Source organism: Trichosurus vulpecula, chromosome 1 (assembly GCF_011100635.1).
Source record: "Trichosurus vulpecula isolate mTriVul1 chromosome 1, mTriVul1.pri, whole genome shotgun sequence".
Lineage (NCBI taxonomy): Eukaryota > Metazoa > Chordata > Mammalia > Diprotodontia > Phalangeridae > Trichosurus > Trichosurus vulpecula.
The window spans coordinates 281,583,215-281,602,579 of NC_050573.1; the positions used below are offsets into that span (position 1 = coordinate 281,583,215).

At 36.0% G+C, this 19,365-nt stretch overlaps 1 protein-coding gene and 1 pseudogene across 2 annotated transcripts in view; both read right to left on the bottom strand.

The window, feature by feature from the left end:
• The window catches only part of PDE7A (phosphodiesterase 7A), a 153,307-nt gene that overhangs the window by 12,329 nt on the left and 121,613 nt on the right, over positions 1 to 19,365 (bottom strand). For both annotated transcript variants that reach the window (XM_036742304.1, XM_036742305.1), the window contains exons 10-12: positions 12,411 to 12,555; positions 5,041 to 5,137; positions 3,027 to 3,107 (exon numbers count right to left, since the gene is read on the bottom strand). In XM_036742304.1, coding sequence (XP_036598199.1) covers positions 3,027 to 3,107; positions 5,041 to 5,137; positions 12,411 to 12,555 — 323 coding nt within the window. The remainder of the gene's footprint in view (positions 1 to 3,026; positions 3,108 to 5,040; positions 5,138 to 12,410; positions 12,556 to 19,365) is intronic.
• On the bottom strand, positions 5,943 to 7,148 carry LOC118834865 (annotated as a pseudogene).

The window sequence follows — 19,365 nt, forward strand, 5'->3', positions numbered from 1 at the left end:
AACTTTGTCTGAGATCATAATTGCTTACCTTTTTTTTTGCATCAGCTAAAGCATAATAAATTCTACTCTAGCTCTCATTTTGAAATGTTTCTCATAAACAAAGTATTGTCAGGTTCTAGTTTTTGATCCATTCTGCTATCCATTTCCATTTTATGGGTGAGTTCATCCCATTCACTTTCAAAGTTATAATTATTAGTTTTGTATTTCCCCCCCCATTCTATTTTTCCTGTTTCTTCTTCCTCTTTCTCCTCTTCTTCACTTTTTACTCTATCCCTCCCCAGACATCTAATTTACTTCTAACCACCGCCTCCCTAATCTGCATACCTTTCTAAGTCTCTCTCTTATCCTATCCCTGTGCCCTGTTTCTTAATCTGCACTCCCTTCAACAATTCCCCCAACTAGCCTCTTGCCCACCCTATTTCTCTCTAAGAAGAGTTTTCTACCCTACTAAATATATATGATTGCTCCCTCTTTACCCTGTTCAAATGAGAATAAGGTTCCCATGTCACCTGCCCTCCACCTTATCGCCACTGTAACAGTTCTTCCATTCATGCTTCTTTTATATGAGATAGTTCACTCCATTTTGCCTCTCCCTATCCAATTTTATTTTTTAGAATTATTCCTTCATCAATTCAACCCCAAAACTTGTATCTATATATACTCTTTTAAACTACCTTAGTAATGATGACACTCTTAAGAGTTACAAGTATCATTTTCCCACATAAGAAATAATCAGGGGGCAATTGGGGTGGGGAGGAGGGTAGAAATGGGGAGAAAATTTGTAACTCAAAATCTTATGGAAATCAATGTTGAAAACTAAAAATATTAAATAACAAAAGAAAAGATGCAAGGAAAAAAAAGATCATAAAAAAGAAACAATCAGATTAACCTTATTAAATCCCTTACAATTTAGTCTTCTTATCTACTTTATGTTTCTCTTGATTCTTATATGTCAAATTTTCTGTTCAGTTCTGGTCTTTTCCTCAAGACTACCTGGAAGTCCTTTTGTTCATTAAATATCCATTTTTTCTCTTGCAGGATTACACTCAGCTTCACTGGGTAGGTTCTTTTTTGTTGTAAACTCAGCTCCTTTGCTCTTCAGAATATTATATTCCATACCCTTCAGTCTTTTAATATAGAAAGCACTAAATTTTAAAGTGCTAAATACTGTGGCTCCACACTATTTAAATTGTTTCTTGTTGCTTATGACATTTCTTCTTGGCCTGGGAGTTTTGAAACTTAGCTATAACCTAGCTATATGTGAATTTTCATTTTGGAATCTATTCAGGAAATAATCAGTGGGTTTTTTCAATTTCTGTTTTACCCTCTAACTCTACAACATAGGGCAATTTTCCTTAATAGTTTCATCAAGTATACTGTCTAGAGTCTTTTTTTTTAATCCTAACTTTCAAGTAGTTTGACAATTCTTATATTATCTCTCCTTGAGATGTTTTCCAAGTTAGTTGCTTTTCTAATGAGATGTTTTACATTCTCTTCCATTTTTTTCATTCTTTTGATTTTATTATTCCGTGGTATCTTCTGAAATCAATAGCTTCCCTCTGCCCAATTCTAATTTTTAAGCAGTTCTTCCCCCAAGTAAGGTTTTGGATCTCTTTTTCCAATTGATTGACTTTTTTCATAATTTTCTTGCATTATTTTTATTTCTTTTCTCAATTTTTCCTCAACCTCTCATTTGATTTTTAAAGTCCTTTTGAAGCTCTTCCAAAACCTTTCTGGGCTTGTGACCATTTCACATTTTTCTTTGAAGCTTTATAAGAAGTTGTTTTGTCTTCTTTCAAGTTTGAACTCTGATATTCTCTATCACCATAGTAGCTATCTATAGTCAAATTCTTTCTCTGTTTTTCACTCAATTTTTTAAACGGCTTATTTCTTGGCTGTTAACTTTATGTTAGAGCTGGGCTCTGCTTCCAGGGTGTGGGCATAATATCTCAGGCTTCAGGTTTTTGATGCTCTTGTTTACTGAGCTCGATCTGGGGGCCTCTGACCTCTTGGTTCTTTCAGTGTTCTATAATTCAAAACCAGATGTAGTCACTGCTCCTCCAGCTCACATCTTGATCTATGAGTGATCTCAGGTACTCCACTCCATCCCTGAGCATCCCACAGCATGGTTGCCACCACAAAGGCTTTTGTTCCCTGCAGTCCCTCAGGCAGCTGCAAGTGTTAGCTTCTCTGCTGCCCTGGAACTGAAAAATGAAATCAGGGACTCTGCTCTCCTGAGAGTCACAACTAGCAGGGTCCCTGCTCCTCTGTGACCACATTCATCAGCGTTTGCTTGCTCCTCCTTGCTCACACCCACAGGCTGAAATCCCATCTTTGTCTGTTCACTTGGACCCCCAATCCAGCACCAGCAGAGGGTGTTGCAATCTTTTCTTGACACTGTCTGTGGGGTAAAGCTCCCAAAGGTAAGGCTGCAGCTGACAGAGCAGCACCCAGGGCTTCCTATTTGTTGACTCAGCAGTATTTGCCTGGAGTTATCTGTACTCCCTCCAGCCGGACCCTAAGAGGTCAGATCTTTCCTAACGTCCTAAGTTGTCTTAGGCTGCAGGACTGCTTTACCCTGACTTTTAATTATTTCTGCCACTCCAAAATCTACTTTGAGGCATTATTTTAAGTTATTTGTGGAGGAATCTGGGAAAGCCATGTAGTGATCTGCCTTATTCCACCATCTTCCCACAATTCTCTCTGAATAATAGATTTTTTTAGAAATGAAAGGGGTCATTTGGTTTTTACAGCTAATTGAATCACTTGTGCCAAAGTGACCACTACTGAGATGTATATGGTGGTCTTTTAGGTTGTACCTGCCTAAACTAGATACCACTTTTTTCTGTTTCACAGCAAACCAAATAAGTAAACATGAAGTACAATAAAAATGCTGGAAAATATTTTAATAAATAGAATAAGATGATATTGAAGGTTATACTTCAAAGATATTTCTCTTGAAAAAATAAAAGTGAAAGCAAGTAATGACATTTTTCTAAAAAACCACACAAAATATATACACTTACCAATCTGAATGTTGGCGATTGATTCTGTCTGCCGGTCACACAGTGGACTCACACTCAAATGATATTTTTTTTCAATATCTCCTACACAAGAAAAAATGTTAAAGATAAGAGGATATTCTTAGTTTTCCCAACAGTAAAACATCATCTCTGATGTCCTTCCCGAATTCAAGATTTATGATATTATAAGTCAGATGTAAAGGATTTCATTATATAACACAGAATCATTCAATGATAGAAATGGAAAGTACACCACAGAAAACATTTTACAGATAATATAATAATCTAAGAGATTAAAAAACTTCCCAAGGGCATGCAACTGAGTTCATAATAATGATGAGATTAGAACTCAGGCTTTCTGGCTCCCAGATGAAACTCTATCAAGATATTTGCCTATTTACATGTTTGTAAAATTACTGATTGGTTTTGCCTGTAAATTCCTACGAACACAGAACAACATGTCTACTAATCCTTCCACGAATTATTTTTGAGCTGGTTTAAAAACAATTATTCAGTCTCTGAAGACTAAATTAGCATCCTGTCAAATGAAGACACTCAAAGACTTACTGTATATTCACCATTTAATAGTAATGTCATCAAAGTGAAAATTCTTGCAAATAATGCAGATCATACTGCATCTTCACCTCATCCTGTTTGATTTTTGTCTTATGTTATTTTGTCCATGCATTTCCATATGTGATCCAGTCAACAAACAGGAGGGTGTCATCTATTTCTTTTAAAAGTCTATGGGTACCAGTGCAACATTCAAGCTCTCTATTTTTTGTTCTTGCTACATAACCAGGCCACTTCCTTTTCCTACCATTAAAAGAATTTTGGCAAAAGAGATAGTTGTGAACTTGGAGGTCAAAAAAGATCTGGATTCAAATACTATCTCTGGCACTTCTTGTGCTACCATTTACAATGGCTTCATCTCTCTGAGTCTCAGTTTCCTTGTCCACAAAATGAGGACTACTGTGAAGATTAAATGAGATAAACATGTAAAATATTTTACAAACATTAAAATGCTAGATAAATGTCTACTATTATTACAAATTTCATGTAGGATGTATTTTGTGTCCCTTCTTTTGAATGACTCATTATTAGTAACATACTGCTGTAATATTCTACTTATGCTCATTACATGCTTCTCCATAGGACCTCTTTTAGGTCACTCACAATTCTGACTTGTAGGAGAATGTGAGAGTTTATGATCTATAACCCGTAACACTGGGAGAATATTGGCATTTTTCAAATGAATTCGTGTCACAGTAGCTTAGGATTGTTAAAAAACACTATGTAATCTCCCCAAAGCAGTCCAAGTTGTTCCTTTCTTCTATTCAATTCTAGGTTCAGCTCACTATCCATCTGCAGAGGTTGTCTAAGACACATGTACTGGTAGACTAACTCAAAGGACTGCCCATCCAAATGCATATCAGAAACTAAACAAAAAGCAGTCTTCATCCATTTAGTTCGCTCTGTATGGATTGTTTCAACTTACTCTTTCTGTGGTGGAAGATGTTACTGAAGAGACTCTACATTATTCTGAAGTTGTGCAATGTTATCTGCAAACAGAAACATCTGGATGATCTTAATATCTAAAGAGGATGTCTTTTCTATTTGGTCTCTGCAAGCTCATTCTGTGACACTAGTGAACCCTTTTGGTGTGCACATTTTCTCCACATTTCATGCCCTGCTTGATGCAGGTCAACAGCAGATCTTTGATTTTGTGTCAAGGAATTTTGTAGGACCTTAACGTGTTCATTAGTCACCTTACTTGAAATAACCTTTAAGGCTATATTTTATACTACACAAATAACTTTTTTTTTAAAGCAGTCAACCAATGTATACAGCACGATTTTATAAATAATGTAGTCTGCTGTAGAGTGTGGAACACCTTTGCCTATTCCCTTTTCATATTTCTATGTTACATGTACTACTGAAAATTACACATTCTATAAGCAACTGACTCCATAACTTCCTCATCTGATACCTGAATGAATGAGTTGTAAGAAGTTACCTTGATGGAAGAATTCTTCTGTGACTTTTTCACTCCACTGCTTGCTTAATTCCCAGGTCCGGCATGGATTGCATATATCAGCACACTTCAAAGCCATCTAGACAATGCAACAACTATTACGATCATTACATACAGAAACAAAATACTTCCATTTTTATTTTTGAGTATAAAATGGTACCATTAATTTCTCCAGTGCTAAAATTAAAACCAGCATTACATCATGCAGTTATTACAAAATAAAAAAACTCATTATCTTTTATATTCTGAGATGATGCTGACTATGATACTATGTATGCAACAAAATGGCTAAAATGCCTCTGTAAACTTCAAGTCTTTCAATACTAAGTATCAGTGCATGGGTTCTAATAAGCATCAGTGGGGATTGGATTGCCTTTGCAAAGCTGTTGTAATTTTACAAGTTATCCTCTCAGGAGTGCTAACTTTACCATGCTGATGTTCATACAAGGCCTTCCAGGTTTCTTGAAAAATATACTTTTCATCATTTCCTTCAACACTGTAGCATTCATCAAATTCATATTCTATAATTTGTTCAGCAAGTTCCCAACCCACAGGCACCACCTAAGTTTGCAGTTCTTTATTTTTTATAAAAAGATATGCCATAAGAACTTTTGCACAAAAATATTCTTCTTTCCTTGACCTATGGGCCTACTTGTGGTATAGCTAGTTTCAAGGGCTTCAGTTTAATGACTTTGGGGGTATAGTTGCAGTCTACTTTCTAAAAAGACTGAACCAATTCACAGCTATACCAATACTGCATTAATGCTCTTATTTTCCCTCAGCTCTAGTCACTTTTTTCTTTTTGCCAATTTCCTATCTTTTTTTAGGCAATTATCATGTCATACCCTTTGACTAAAAAAAAAATTAAAAAAAACAAAAACAGTCCATTCAGAAGCATTTGCAGTGGACAATGGAGGGCCCGGATTCATCATACTCCTGCTTGCTGATCCACATCTGCTGGAAAGTAGAAAGAGACGCCAGGATGGAGCCTCCAATCCAGACAGAGTATCTGCGCTCAGGTGGGGCAATGATCTTGCTTTCATTGTGCTTGGAGCTAGAGCTGTAATCTCCTTCTGCGTCCTGTCAGCAAGGCCTGGGTACATGGTAGTACCACCAGACAATACGGTATTGACATACAAATCCTTATGGATGTCAACATCACACTTCATGATTGAGTTGAAGGTAGTTTTGTGGATTCCACAGGATTCCATACCTAAGAAAGATAGTTGGAAGAGAGCTTCTGGGCACTAGAACCTCTTGTTGCCCATAGTGATAACCTGACTATCAGGGAGCTCACAGCTGCATCTAGCTCCTCTCTGGAAAAGAGCTGTGAGCTCAAAGTCTAGGGCAACATAGCTTCTCTTTGATGCCATGCACAATTTCCCTCTCAGCTGTGGTAGTGAAACTGTACCCTCTCTCAGGCCCTTCATGAGGTAGTCCGTCAGATCATGGCCAGCCAGATCCAGAGGATGGCATGGGGAAGGGCATAACCTTCATAGATGGGCTCAATGTGGGTCACACCATCACCGAAGTCCATCACAATACCAGTGGTACAACCAGAGGCATACAGGGACAGCACAGCCTGGATGGTAATGTACATGGCTGGGGTGTTAAAGGTCTCAAACATAATCTGAGTCATCTTTTCTCTGTTGGCTTTGGGACTCAGGGGGGCTTCTGTGAGTAGCACAGGATGCTCTTCAGGTGCCACGCAGAGCTCATTGTAGAAAGTATGATGCCAGATCTTCTCCATGTCATCCCAGTTGGTGACAATACCATGTTCAATGGAGTACTTCAGGGTCAGAATACCTCTCTTGTTCTGAGCCTCATCCCCCACATAGCTGTCTTTCTGGCCCATATCCACCATCACACCCTGATGTCTGGGGCACTCAACAATGGAAGGGAAGACAGCCCAAGGAGTATCGTCTTCTGCAAAAACAGCTTTGCACATTCCAGAGCCACTGTCAACAATGAGGGCAGCAATATCATCATCCATGGCCAACTTTGAAGTGGCAAGTTTAATCCCTTGAGAGAGAGAAGAGGTGGTGACGCACCTGGAGGCAGGGGGGAGGCAAGTGCATGCTGGGTGGAAGAGCTCACAGCTTGTCGCTCTTCTTTTTGGTCATATTTGCCCAACAGATAAGTGTGTGATTTGGAGAATTTTTTCATGCAGCTATTGATAGCTTAGATTTCTTCATTGGAAAGCTGCCTGTTCATATTGTCTGACCATGGTAAAGCTGGAGAATGGCTCTTACTCTTATAAATTTGAGTAAGTCACTTAAAAATCTTGGAAATGAGATCTTTATCAAAGGAAACTGCACAAAAACTTTCCCCTCTCAGTTAACTGTTTCCCTTGTAATACTGGCTGCATAGTTTTTGCATATGCAAAATCTTTTAGATTTTATGTATTCAAAATTGTCCATTTATCTTCTGTGATCCTCTCAGCCCCTTATCTGCTCATGAACTCTTCCTCTATCTATAAATCCAAAAGACATTTTCTTCCTTGCTCCCTTAAATTGTCTATGATGTCACCCATTATATTTAAGTCATGTATCTACTTTTAGTTCATCTTGGTGTTCAGTGTGAGATATTGCTCTATACCTAGTTTAGGCCAGATTACTTTTTTGTTTTCCTCATGTTTGTCAAAGGGCCCCTACTCCTTCGTAGCTGAGGGATTTGGAATTATCAAGCACTAGACTATTAGGTTTGTTTGGTCTGCTGGGTACCAAATCTTTTCCAGGGATTGACTTCTTTATTTCTTAACTATTAGCAAATTCTGATGAAGTTTTATAGTATAGTTTGAGATCTGATACTGCTAGACTCCCTCCCTTTCCACTCTGCACCACCCCCTGCATGATTTCCCTTTAAATCTTGATCCTTTGTTCCTTCAGATGATTTTTAAATTTTTTTTCTAGCTCTGTAACTATTTGATAGTTGAGCACTAAATGAACAAGTTAACTTAGGTAATATTGTCATTTTTACTATATTGGCTTGCCAAAGATTAATTAATATCTGTTCTATTATTTACTTCTGTCTTTATTTCTGTAAAGATTGTTTTGTAGTATCATTCATATAGATCAGGGCTGTCCAAAATGGAGCCCCCATGCAGCCCGCAGTGTGATTTATGTGGCCTACCTACAAGCATAGAAATTTACATAAATGCTTTAGTAAACCAAACCGAGCTACAGCAGAGCTCTCACTAAAATGGCAAATCAAAGTATATTGTCTATTGTTTCAATAAAAACCTAAGGTTGGACAGCCCGGATATAGATCCTGTGTATGTCTCGTTAAACAGACTCCTAAGTATTTTATATACTTATTTTGAATAGAATTTTTCCTTTTGTCTCTTTTTGCTAGTTTTCATTACTAATATACAAAAGTGTAGTTGATTTACGTGGGTTTATTTTATATCCTACAACTTTGTTGATGTTTTTAATTAGTTAATTTTTTTAAAAACTGACTATCTAGGATTCTCTAAGTAAACCATTTATCATATCATCTACAAAAAGCCATAATTTTGCATCATTATTGCCTATGTTTATTTTCTTCATGTCTTTTCTCTTGCAATAGCTAGCATTTCTATTCCCATGTTGAATAGTAATGGTGATGATGGCCATCATTGCTTTAACCTTGATCTTACTAGAAATATCTCCTTTCCTATGTGTATATGCTACACACACAGACACACAGACACAGACACAGACACACACACCAGCCAAGTTTTTGATAAATACTGCTGTGTTGAGGAAAGACCTATTTAGCCCTGTTTTTAGTGTTTGCAACAGAAATAAGTATTAGATTTTATCAAAAGCCTTTTCTGCATCTATTCATATAATCATGTGGTGTTAAATTATTTTAATTAATATGACCCATTAAGTTTTCCTTACACTAAACTAAATCTTTGTCCTTAGAATAAAACCAACCAGTTTATAGTGAGACTCTTAATCAAATGAGATGATAATAGTGCCTAGGACATAGTATGTACTATGTAAGTCAGCTATCATTATTGTAGCTTATTTGCTAATATCATATTTAACATTTTTTTTTTTTGTAAAAATTCGTTAGACATTGGTCTATGCTTTCTTTCTCAGCTTTGTCTCTGGTTTAGGTAAAAAGAGTCTATGAGTATCATAAAAGGAGTTCTTTTACTGTTTTTGCAACCAATTTATGTGATAATGGAATTGACTGTATTTGATAGCATTCATTTGTAAATCCATCTGACACTGGACTTATTTTTTTGTTTGAGAATCATTTATATTCTTCCATTTTTTTCATTTATGACTTTATTTTTCTTTTTTCTGAGAGTAAGCTATCAATTCCTTTACTGATTATTCTGGGTATTTGATATCTTTGTAAATATTTATCCATTTTATCTAAGTTACTGCTTTTGTTGGAATATGATTGGGTAAAGTAGGTTCTGATAATTTCCTTTTGGGTAAAGTAGGTTCTGATAATTTCCTTTATTTCTTCTTCAATTGTGGTGAATTCTACTTTCTAATTTTTATAAGACCAATATGGTCTTGCTATCTATTTTTTCCACATTAGCTAATTCTTAATTTCTTTTGTTCATTAAAAAAAAGCAACTACTTTTATTTACTAATTTAATTTTCTGCTTTCGATTTCTGCTTTCTTGGGGGTTTTTTGTTGTTTTTTTAATTGCATAACCAATTAGTTGACTTTTTCTTTCTTTTGTTGATGAAAACATTTAGACATATAAATTTTCCCCTTAGGATTGCTTTAGCTGTGTCCCATGAGCTGTGCTATTGTAATTTTCTTTGATAAAATTTTATATTACTTACATGGTTTGTTCTTTGACTCATTAACTAAGATTAAGTTATATAGCAAAACAACTTTCTAAATTGCTATGTGGTTTGGTAGACAGGACGCTATAGAACGTCCTTAATTTCATTATTTTTTTCTAGTACACTGTAAGCAAATTAATTTAAATAGTACTGTCATTTTGTTAACTGGTTCAGCTTAACAGTAAGCAATTGATATTTCTCCACGTTTATGTCTATTTTTATTTTTATAAAGAATATTTTGTGGTTTCATTCATATACTTCCTGTGTATCTTGTTGGGCAGACTCTCAGGTATTTTATACACTCTTAAGTTATTTTAAGTATCTATTTCTATCTCTTCTGACTGGGTTTTGTTGGTAATATAAGGGATACTGATCATTTATATGGATTTGGTTTATACCCAACTACTTTCCTGACGTTTTAATTAATTTTAGTTGACTCTCTAATTAAAGCAACACATCATCTACAAATAACAAAGTTTTGTTTCATTGTTGCCTATGCTTATTCTCAATTTCTCTTTCTTCTCTTACTGTTTTATCTATTATTTCTAGCATTACATCAAATAGTAGTGGTGATACTGAATATCCTCGCTTCATTCCTTATCTTATTGGAAAGGCTTTTAGGTTATCTCCATCACATATAATACTAGCAAAAGATCTAAAACAAAGGTCTATATTTTCTAGTGTTTTTTAACAAAAATCTCTGTTGTAGTTTGTCAAAACTTTTTTTGTGTCTGATGATATTTTTCTTGTTCATATAGTAATACTGCCTACTAATGTGTCCGACCCATTTCTGATTCAGATATAAAGCTAAAATTAAATCATCTAATTCTAATAAATTTTTAAGATTCTAATATCAGACTGAAGATTTTCTTCAAAGAATTTTTCCCTTAGATTACTTCATCAGAAATTCTCAGTTAAAAATAGCTACTTTAAAATAATAGCACTGAGTATTTCCTAGCTGTTATGTGATGCATTAAGATATAAACTGATTCATCTTCATCACCTTGAATGTTTATCGGACATGGATATACACAGCCTTTTTTTAATGGAAAGGCTATTGCCATAAATCTTAAATTCTACCTTAAGCATAGCTGATATTTATATCCACAAAATGTTTCTATATTTTATCTTATTTGCTACAGTAAGCCTAAGAAGTAGATAATACTATTATCTCTCTCATGTTACATAGGAGGAAATTGTGTCTCAGAAAGGTTAAGTGACTTGCATATAGTCAGATAGGTTCTAAACATAAGAAGTGGGATTTGAACCTAGATGCCTCCTGATTCCAGGTCTAGAATTCTTTTCACTATACTGCACTGCCTCTCATTGATTCTACTGTACAACTAAATAAGGTCAACACAATTCTCTCCATGGAAGTCATAGCACTATTATTCTCCAAAGCACAGGAGTTAACTTAACTTGGTTCTGAGGGGGCACAAATCCAGCCCTGTCCACCACCTCTAATCAAACAGAGAAAGAAGGAAGTTTAATGATCTACTCCAGCTTTCTGTCTCTTCCTTTCACTACCTGGTTCTATCAAATAAGCTGCTACCAGGAAACCCTGTTGAAAAAAAGGAAGGAAAGAAAGCAGAGAAAGCAGGAAAGAGGAGGAAAGAGATGGAAGGCAGCAGGAAGCAAAGGCAGAAGGGTTAGAGCTCCTACTTTTCTACCTCTCAGATTTACTATTGTGGAAGGAAGGGAACATTCACAAGGCAGCTGCAGTTATAGTCCCTAAGGAAAAGAGATGGGAAAATAGGAGAGGAGTAAATGAAGGGAATATGTAAAAGCAACAGAAATTAACAGTGCTTGTCTTTGTGCCTCGGTGACAGAAACGGGGAAAAGATTTTATATCTATGCCTATATATGTGAGAGCTTCCTCCCACATTACCCGGTTTCTAATAGCCAATATTGCTGCCAAAATAATATTTAATCATCTAAATATATTTCAGTGCTGGAAATCATGAGGGCCTGTGGAAATTGGTGGGTCTTGGTATTTGAAGAATGTGAATGAATAAATAAAACATTAGTTCCCTCCTTCCATTCATGTTTTTTTTTTTCTCTTCTTCTACAGGTACAAATTTAAAAGGTACATTACATTCATCTTTTATACAAAAGGAATAAACATTTGTTTTTAAAGTATGGAATAGTTGGAGTTGGTAGACTGAAAAATGTCAAGTTGATTCTTTTTTCATATGTATCTGCAAGGCAGTTTCATTAAAACATTATTAATTAGATACTAACAGTTCTGCTTTTCAAAAACATTATTACAACACAGCATGTATCTTTCCGCTATTCCAACAATGAGTAGTATACTAGAGACTTTAAATAAAAAGAAGAATAGAATCATCTGTTCTTACGGGGATATCTTAAAAACAATGTCGTAATCTATTACGGGGTAATATTATAGTCAAAGGTAGCTCCTGCTAGCAACTTAGAAAAATTAAACAAACTAATAGCATTGCCTTAGGATTTATGTATCATTAGAATAACACTCTGGTGCAATAATCTACATGACATACATTAGAAATACAAGTTTTATAAAGTCAGTGTCACCTGTAAAATGAAATGTCGATGATTGGCATCTTCTAAACATAAATCTCCTTTGTCCAAATGGGATCTAAACAATGACAGATATTCATTTTGTCGACTAATGTCCGTAGCTAGAATCAAAGCACCTATCTGGTTTTCCATCTGTTGCCTGGAATGAGAAAAACAGACAAATTGTGACATACATATTTACACAGAGCAAAAAAACTATAAACATTTCTCAATTTTTCTTAAAAGTTTCTATCTATAAAGTATCCAGATTCCAACTAAAATGATTAACACAGGATGAACACATCTATCTATATATAATCACGATATGAATTATTCTTGTCAAAAGAACTTATTTAAGTAACTACAGCTATGCCTAAGATGGTTTTCAGGGAAGTAGCCATATCCAAATACTCCACAGACAACACTTATACATTGTCAGAACTAAGGTGGAATTGTCTACTTTGGTAAACTTCTTGGCCACTGAGGTTCAACTCTGAAATTCTATGGCCAAGATGGATCACTAAAATTAATCTGAATTTGGATGCCTTTTGGGATTTTTATCTAAATTTTTGTAGTCATTGTGTATACTATTTTGGTTCTGATTCGTGAGGTTCTCAGAAGACATCTAATGCAATCCCCACATTCTACAGAAGAGGAAACTAGGGCCTAGGGAGGTTAACTGACTTGCCTCAGGTTATACATGCCCACAAGAGATGCGATTTGAACCCAGTTCCTCTTACTTTAGAGCTACTGCTTTTTCTATTATGCAATGATACCTTTGGTTCATACAGAGCTTCTAATGTCAGTCAATAAACCCTTTCCCCCCATGTCCAAAATTGTTTTATTTTATTCTGCACTCCAAGTCCTTCATTTCTCTGTCAGTAGGTGGGCAGAATGTTTCATCATTAGTCCCACGGACTCTTGCTACTAGAAAACTGGAAAGCAGTCTGGCACAAATTAGGGTTATTTGACACATAACAGATATGAACAACTGAACTGGTAAGAGCACAACAGTATTAAATCATATTTATATATAATAACTTACTCATCATTACTCAATTTATGGGCACTTCTTCAGACTCCCAATTCTTTTCCACCTCTAAAAGAGCTATAGCTATTTCTGTACACCCTTAGAATTTGTTTTGCTTAGGACTAATCCTTCCCTTAAACTGTCCTCCATCTACTTTTTCCTCCCCCCCTTCTCCCTTTTCCCAATTTCCTTACTGAGTGAAATGCATTTCTGTACACAACTGTGTGTGTGTATGTGTTTCCATCTTTTCACTAATTTGGACCAGAGGGAGGGGTTCAAGTATCAGCCACTTACCCTGTCTCCTCCTCATTGATACAGATTTCTCCTTATGTGCACCCTCATTATGTGATACTTTCCTTAACCTTCCCTCTCCACCTTTCTTTCCATTCTTTTCTTAAAATCAACAAGACTTAACAAAAAACCATTCCCAGACATTGTCTAATTGGACACTTACAAATTCTGATAATAATAAGGTAAGGAAATGCATATATCACCTTCCCATTTTTGGATGTAAGCAGTTTATCCTTGTTTAGATGTTTACTCTTATTCCTTCACATTTATCTTTTTATGCTTTTCTTTACTCCTGGGTTTGAACTTCAAGGTTTCTCTGCAACTCTGGTCTTTTCGCCATAAATGCTTGCAAGTCCTCTATTTCATTAAAGGTCCATTTCCCCCCCCCCCGTAGTATTATACTCAATATAGATGGAAAGCATCTTAGAAGGGAAGGCACAAACAGCTGGGAGAAAGGGTTGTGTCTATGAACCAGGAAAAGCCTCCTGTAGAAGGCTGGATTTGAACTGAGCCTTGAAGTACGTCAAGAAAACTAGGAGGCAGAGGATATTTCAGATATGGAAGACAGCCAGTGCAAAAGCATGGAGATGGGATATGGAGTGTCACGTTTGAGGAAGACCTTAGTAAGACAGGGGAACTGAATCACAGAGTGCATAGAGGGGAGTAAAGTATAAAACAATGGAAAGGACTAAGAACCCAGGTTATAAAGAGCTTTAAATGTGACACAAAGGAGCTTTTATTTAATCTTGGAAATAAAAGGAACCACCAGAGCTCACTGAACAAGAATGAGAGATGGTTAGACCAATAGAAAAATGACCTTATAAAACCACAGCAAAACTAGAAGAAATAAAATAAATAATCAGAACATATTATATATGCAAACAAAACTGAAAACACAAAAGAAATATAGGAATATCTTAAAAAATATAAAATATCCAGACTATCAGAAAACCACCTAAAGATCTTAACTCACTCATAAAAAATGTAGAAAAAGCCTATTTAATAAAGCACAACACTCTCTGTGCTAAAAACTCTACAAATCCTAGGCATAGGAAAATATCTTTTATAATAACATAAAAAACATCTACCTAAAATCAAAAGAAAGCAATGGAGATACAGTAGAACCTTTTCTAGTAAGTGTGAAAGTGAAGTAAGGATACCCATTCTCCCTATTATTATTTAACATAGTTCTGTAAATTCTAGAAAAGCAATAAGAGAAAGGAACTAAAGAAACAATGATAGGTAAAGAGGAGATAAAACTATTCCTGTTTGCTGATAATATGATGATTTACTTGGAAAACCCCAGAGAATCAGCAAAGATCCTAAGAAAATTAATAGCTTCAATGAGTTGCAGGCTACAAAACAAATCCTCAAAAACCAAATGCATCTTCTCCATATTAGAAATAAAACACAAGAAGCAATAACAGAAAGGGAAATCACATTCCAAATAACTAGTAAATGCATAATATATCTGAGGATCAACCTCCAAAAGCACACAAAAAACTTGCTCCTTATAGAAATAAAGAATAACCTAAATAACTCAAGGAATATTCAATGCTCACGGCTAGGCCATGACAATATAATAAAAATGACAATACTGTCAACGTTAATCTACATTTTCAATGCTATACCAATCAAATTACCAAGGGGATACCTTACAAAGCTTTATGAAAATAATAAAATTCATTTAGAAAAACAAAAGTTCTGGAATATCAAGGGAAATGACGAAAATAAGCAAGAATGAAGGGGGAATAGCACCTTCCAGACCTCAAACTATATTATAAAGCAATAATCAAACCCACCTAGTATTAGTTAAAGAATAGACTGATAGATCAATGGAAGGAACTAGACAAGGGAGATAAAGAAACACCAGAACTTAGTGTTTGATAAAGTGGAAAACATAAGTTACCTAGGGAAAAACTTCCTATCTGATAAAAACTACTAGAAAACTGGAAAGCAGTCTGGCACAAATTAGGGTTATTTGACGCATAACAGATATATGACACATAACACTTACAATACATAACACAATATATTCTCAAAAGATATAATGACCTAATATTAAAGATCATACTATAAAACACCAGAAATGATATATACCTCTCACAGCTAGGTATGAGATATTTTCATAAATTAATGAGTTAGATGTGATTACAAAAGATAAAATGATCACTCTGGTTATTTAAAACTGAAAAGCTTCCCATAGACAACTTTAATCCATTTAGGATAAGAAGTGGTTAAATGTAGAAAAAAGATACATAAACAATTAATAAATGTGTGTGTGTGTATGTGTACACACACACACACACACACAACTAATAGCCATTTACCAATACATAAAAGGTCAAAACAAAAGAACAACTCTCAAATGAACTGCAAAGTATTCACAACCACATGAAAAAATGTTCCAAGTTATTAATAAGAAAAATGCAAATCAAAACAAACTTGAAGTTTCATCTCACACCCTTGCTAATTGGCAAAGATGACAAAAAATGTCAACAAGTCAATGTCAGAGGTGTTGTGGGGAAACAGGCAAACCAATACATTGTTGGTGGAGCTGTGAAATGGTACAAACATTATTAAAAGCAATTTGGAATTATGTATAAAGTGACTAAAATGCCCGTATCTTTTGAATCAGAGACTCCAGTACTGGACTTATAACACAAGGAAATCACTGGTAAGAAAAAGTCTCCATATACTCCAAAATATTTACAGTAGCACTTTTTATGGCAGCTAAGAATCAGAAACAAAATAGATGACCATCAACTGGGAAAGTGCTAAACAAACTGTAGTACATGAATGTGTAGGGTAGCTAAGTAGTGCAGTGGATAGAGTACTGGGCCTGGAGTCAGGAAGACTCATCTCTCTGAGTTCAAATCTGGCCTCCCATCCTGTTTGCCTCAGTTTCTTCACCTGTAAAATGAACTGGAAAAGGAAATGACAAACCACTCCAGTATCTGCAAGAAAACCCCAAATGGGGTCATGAAGAGTTGGACACAACTGAAACGACTCAACAACACAATAAAAAAAGATGTATGCGATGAATGCAGAGAAGCATGGAAAGATCTATCTGAATTGATGAAGAGCAAAGCAAGCAAAGCCAATAAAATAATTTATACAGTGACTACCACAATGTAAATGGAAAGAACACCACATAAAAACCTCAAAAATAAATGTAACAAAATTATAAAGATAAAGTGGGACTTAAAATTTGGGAAGACAGTCCCCTCTGTGGAGGTGGGTGGCTCACACATGTTATACAATGCACATGTTTTTGGACTTTTTCAGTGTATCAATAAGTTGTATTGATTTTTTTCCTCTCTAAAAAGTACTGTCTTATGGGATGGGTCTTGGGGAAGGAGTACAGGAGGGATACATGGGATACTGTGATAATGTAATAAACAGAAAATACCAATAAAAACTTATTTTGCAGAGGAATAATCACAACTAGCATTTATAGAATGAGTGTAATGCAAAGTGACTGGAAGCAGAGGGAACAGTTAAGAGACTATTTTAATAATCCAGCTGAGAGGATAAGGGCTTGAAAGTGGGGGGGTGTCTGTGGATGAAGAGAATAGGACATACAAAAATGTTATGAAGGTAAAAATGACAAGATTTGGCAATGGTTTTGGTATGTGGGCAGATAGTAAACCTGGGTAAATCCTCACACCCACAATTTTTTTCTTTTCTTTTTTTTTTTGGAGAGGGGAAGGCAGGGCAATTGGGGTTAACTGACTTACCCGAAGTCACACAGCTAGTAAGTATCAAGTGTCTGAGGCTGGATTTGAGCTCAGGTCTTCCCGACTCCAGGGCCAGTGCTCTACTCACCACCTAGCTGCTCCTATTCATACTTTTTATGACATAATAGTAATTCACTGCATTTATATGCTATGTTGCAATTTATGGGAACCCACTTTGTTTCTAGATTTTGGGAGCTTAAAGTTATTTTTATGGTCTTCTGGCATCCACCAAGTCTGAAAGGCTCCTAACCCACCCAGAGAGACCTTTTATATCCCTAGGTGACCATGAAGCCATGTCAACACAGCCAGAGGCCACCAGGAAGCTAAAAGTCAAGGGCCCTTTTCTACAAATATCAAATACAGAAAGGTCCTATGTACTCCAAAGTATTTATAGTAGCACTTTTTGTAATACGAAGAACTGGAAACAAAATAAATGTCTGTCAATTGGGAAATGGCTAAAAAATATATTGATATATCAATGTAATGGAACACTATTACATCATAAGAGTATAAAGAATAAATGGGAAGATTTATGTGAATGGAGAGAAAGTGAAATATAGAGAATCTAGAAAATTGCGCACACAGTAACTACAACAATATAACTTAAAAAACAGATAAAACAAAAACAATCTATGAAACTCAACAGTGATTTTAACGACCGGGCTCAATCCTGAAGAGAAAAAGCACTATCCTCTTTTGTGTGTAATGTTAGACTCTGTTGATATGTTTGTTACTTTCGAAAAACTGACACTGCTCTATCTTGGTTTTCCTTCTGTCTATTTGACTAATTCCTCTATCTTCTTTGCTGGATCTTCATTTGGGTGCCAACTGCCAACAGTAGAAGGTTGGGAACCCAGGCTCTGCCCTGGGTCCTCTTCTCTTCTGTTGTTGTTCAGTCATGCCCAACTCTTCCTGTCTGAGGCCAGATTTGAACTCAGGAAGGTGAGTATTCCTGACTTCAAGACCAGCACTCTACCTAGCTGCCCCTTCTCTTTCTCTTCTACCTCTATACTATTTCACCTGGTGACAACATTAATTCTCATCTTTTCAACTGCCATCTCTATGCAGATGCCTCACAGATACACATTTTCAGCCCTAACCCCTTTCCTGACCTGAAACTGTTTTTAAGACATCTTGAACTGTATGTCCTGTAGATACCTTCTACTGAACACATCCCAAACAGAACGCATTATCTTTTCCCCCAAACCCTTCTCTTCTCCAAAGTTCCCTATTACTGCCATGGGTACCACCATCCTTCCAAACACCTAGACTTGAAATCTAGATATCACCCTTAACTTCTTATTCTCTATTGCCCTCCATATCCTGTCAGTGGCTAAATACTGTTAATCTTTCCTTTATAATATCTCTTGTATGTACTTTCTTCTCTGTAGGAACGCTGCCACCAGTGTGGTGCAGGACCTCATTACCTCACCAATAGCCTACTGATTGGTCTGCCTGCCTCAAGTCTCTTCCCTCTCCAGTCCATCCTCCAAATGATCTTTATGAAATGGTTGATCATATCATTCCCCACTGTATTCACCCCCCGCCATATAATAAGCTCCAGTGGCTCCCGATCACCTTCAGGATCAAATATAAAACTGTTTGCCTTTCAAAGTCATTCATAACTGATCCCCCTCCTACCTCTCCAATCTTCTTACAACTTACTCCCTCTCTCCATCCCAACATACTCTGTGATCCAGTGACACTGGACTCCTACCTGTTCCTCACACATGACATTCCATCTTACAACTCTGGGCATTTTCAGTGGATGTTCCCCATGCCTGAAATTCTCTCCTTCACTGTCTCTCTGCCTTCTAGCTTCCCTGGCTTATTTCAAGTCTCTGCTAAGGTCTCACCTTCTACAAGAAGCCTTTTCCAGTCTTCCATAATACGACTTTCCATTGAGGTT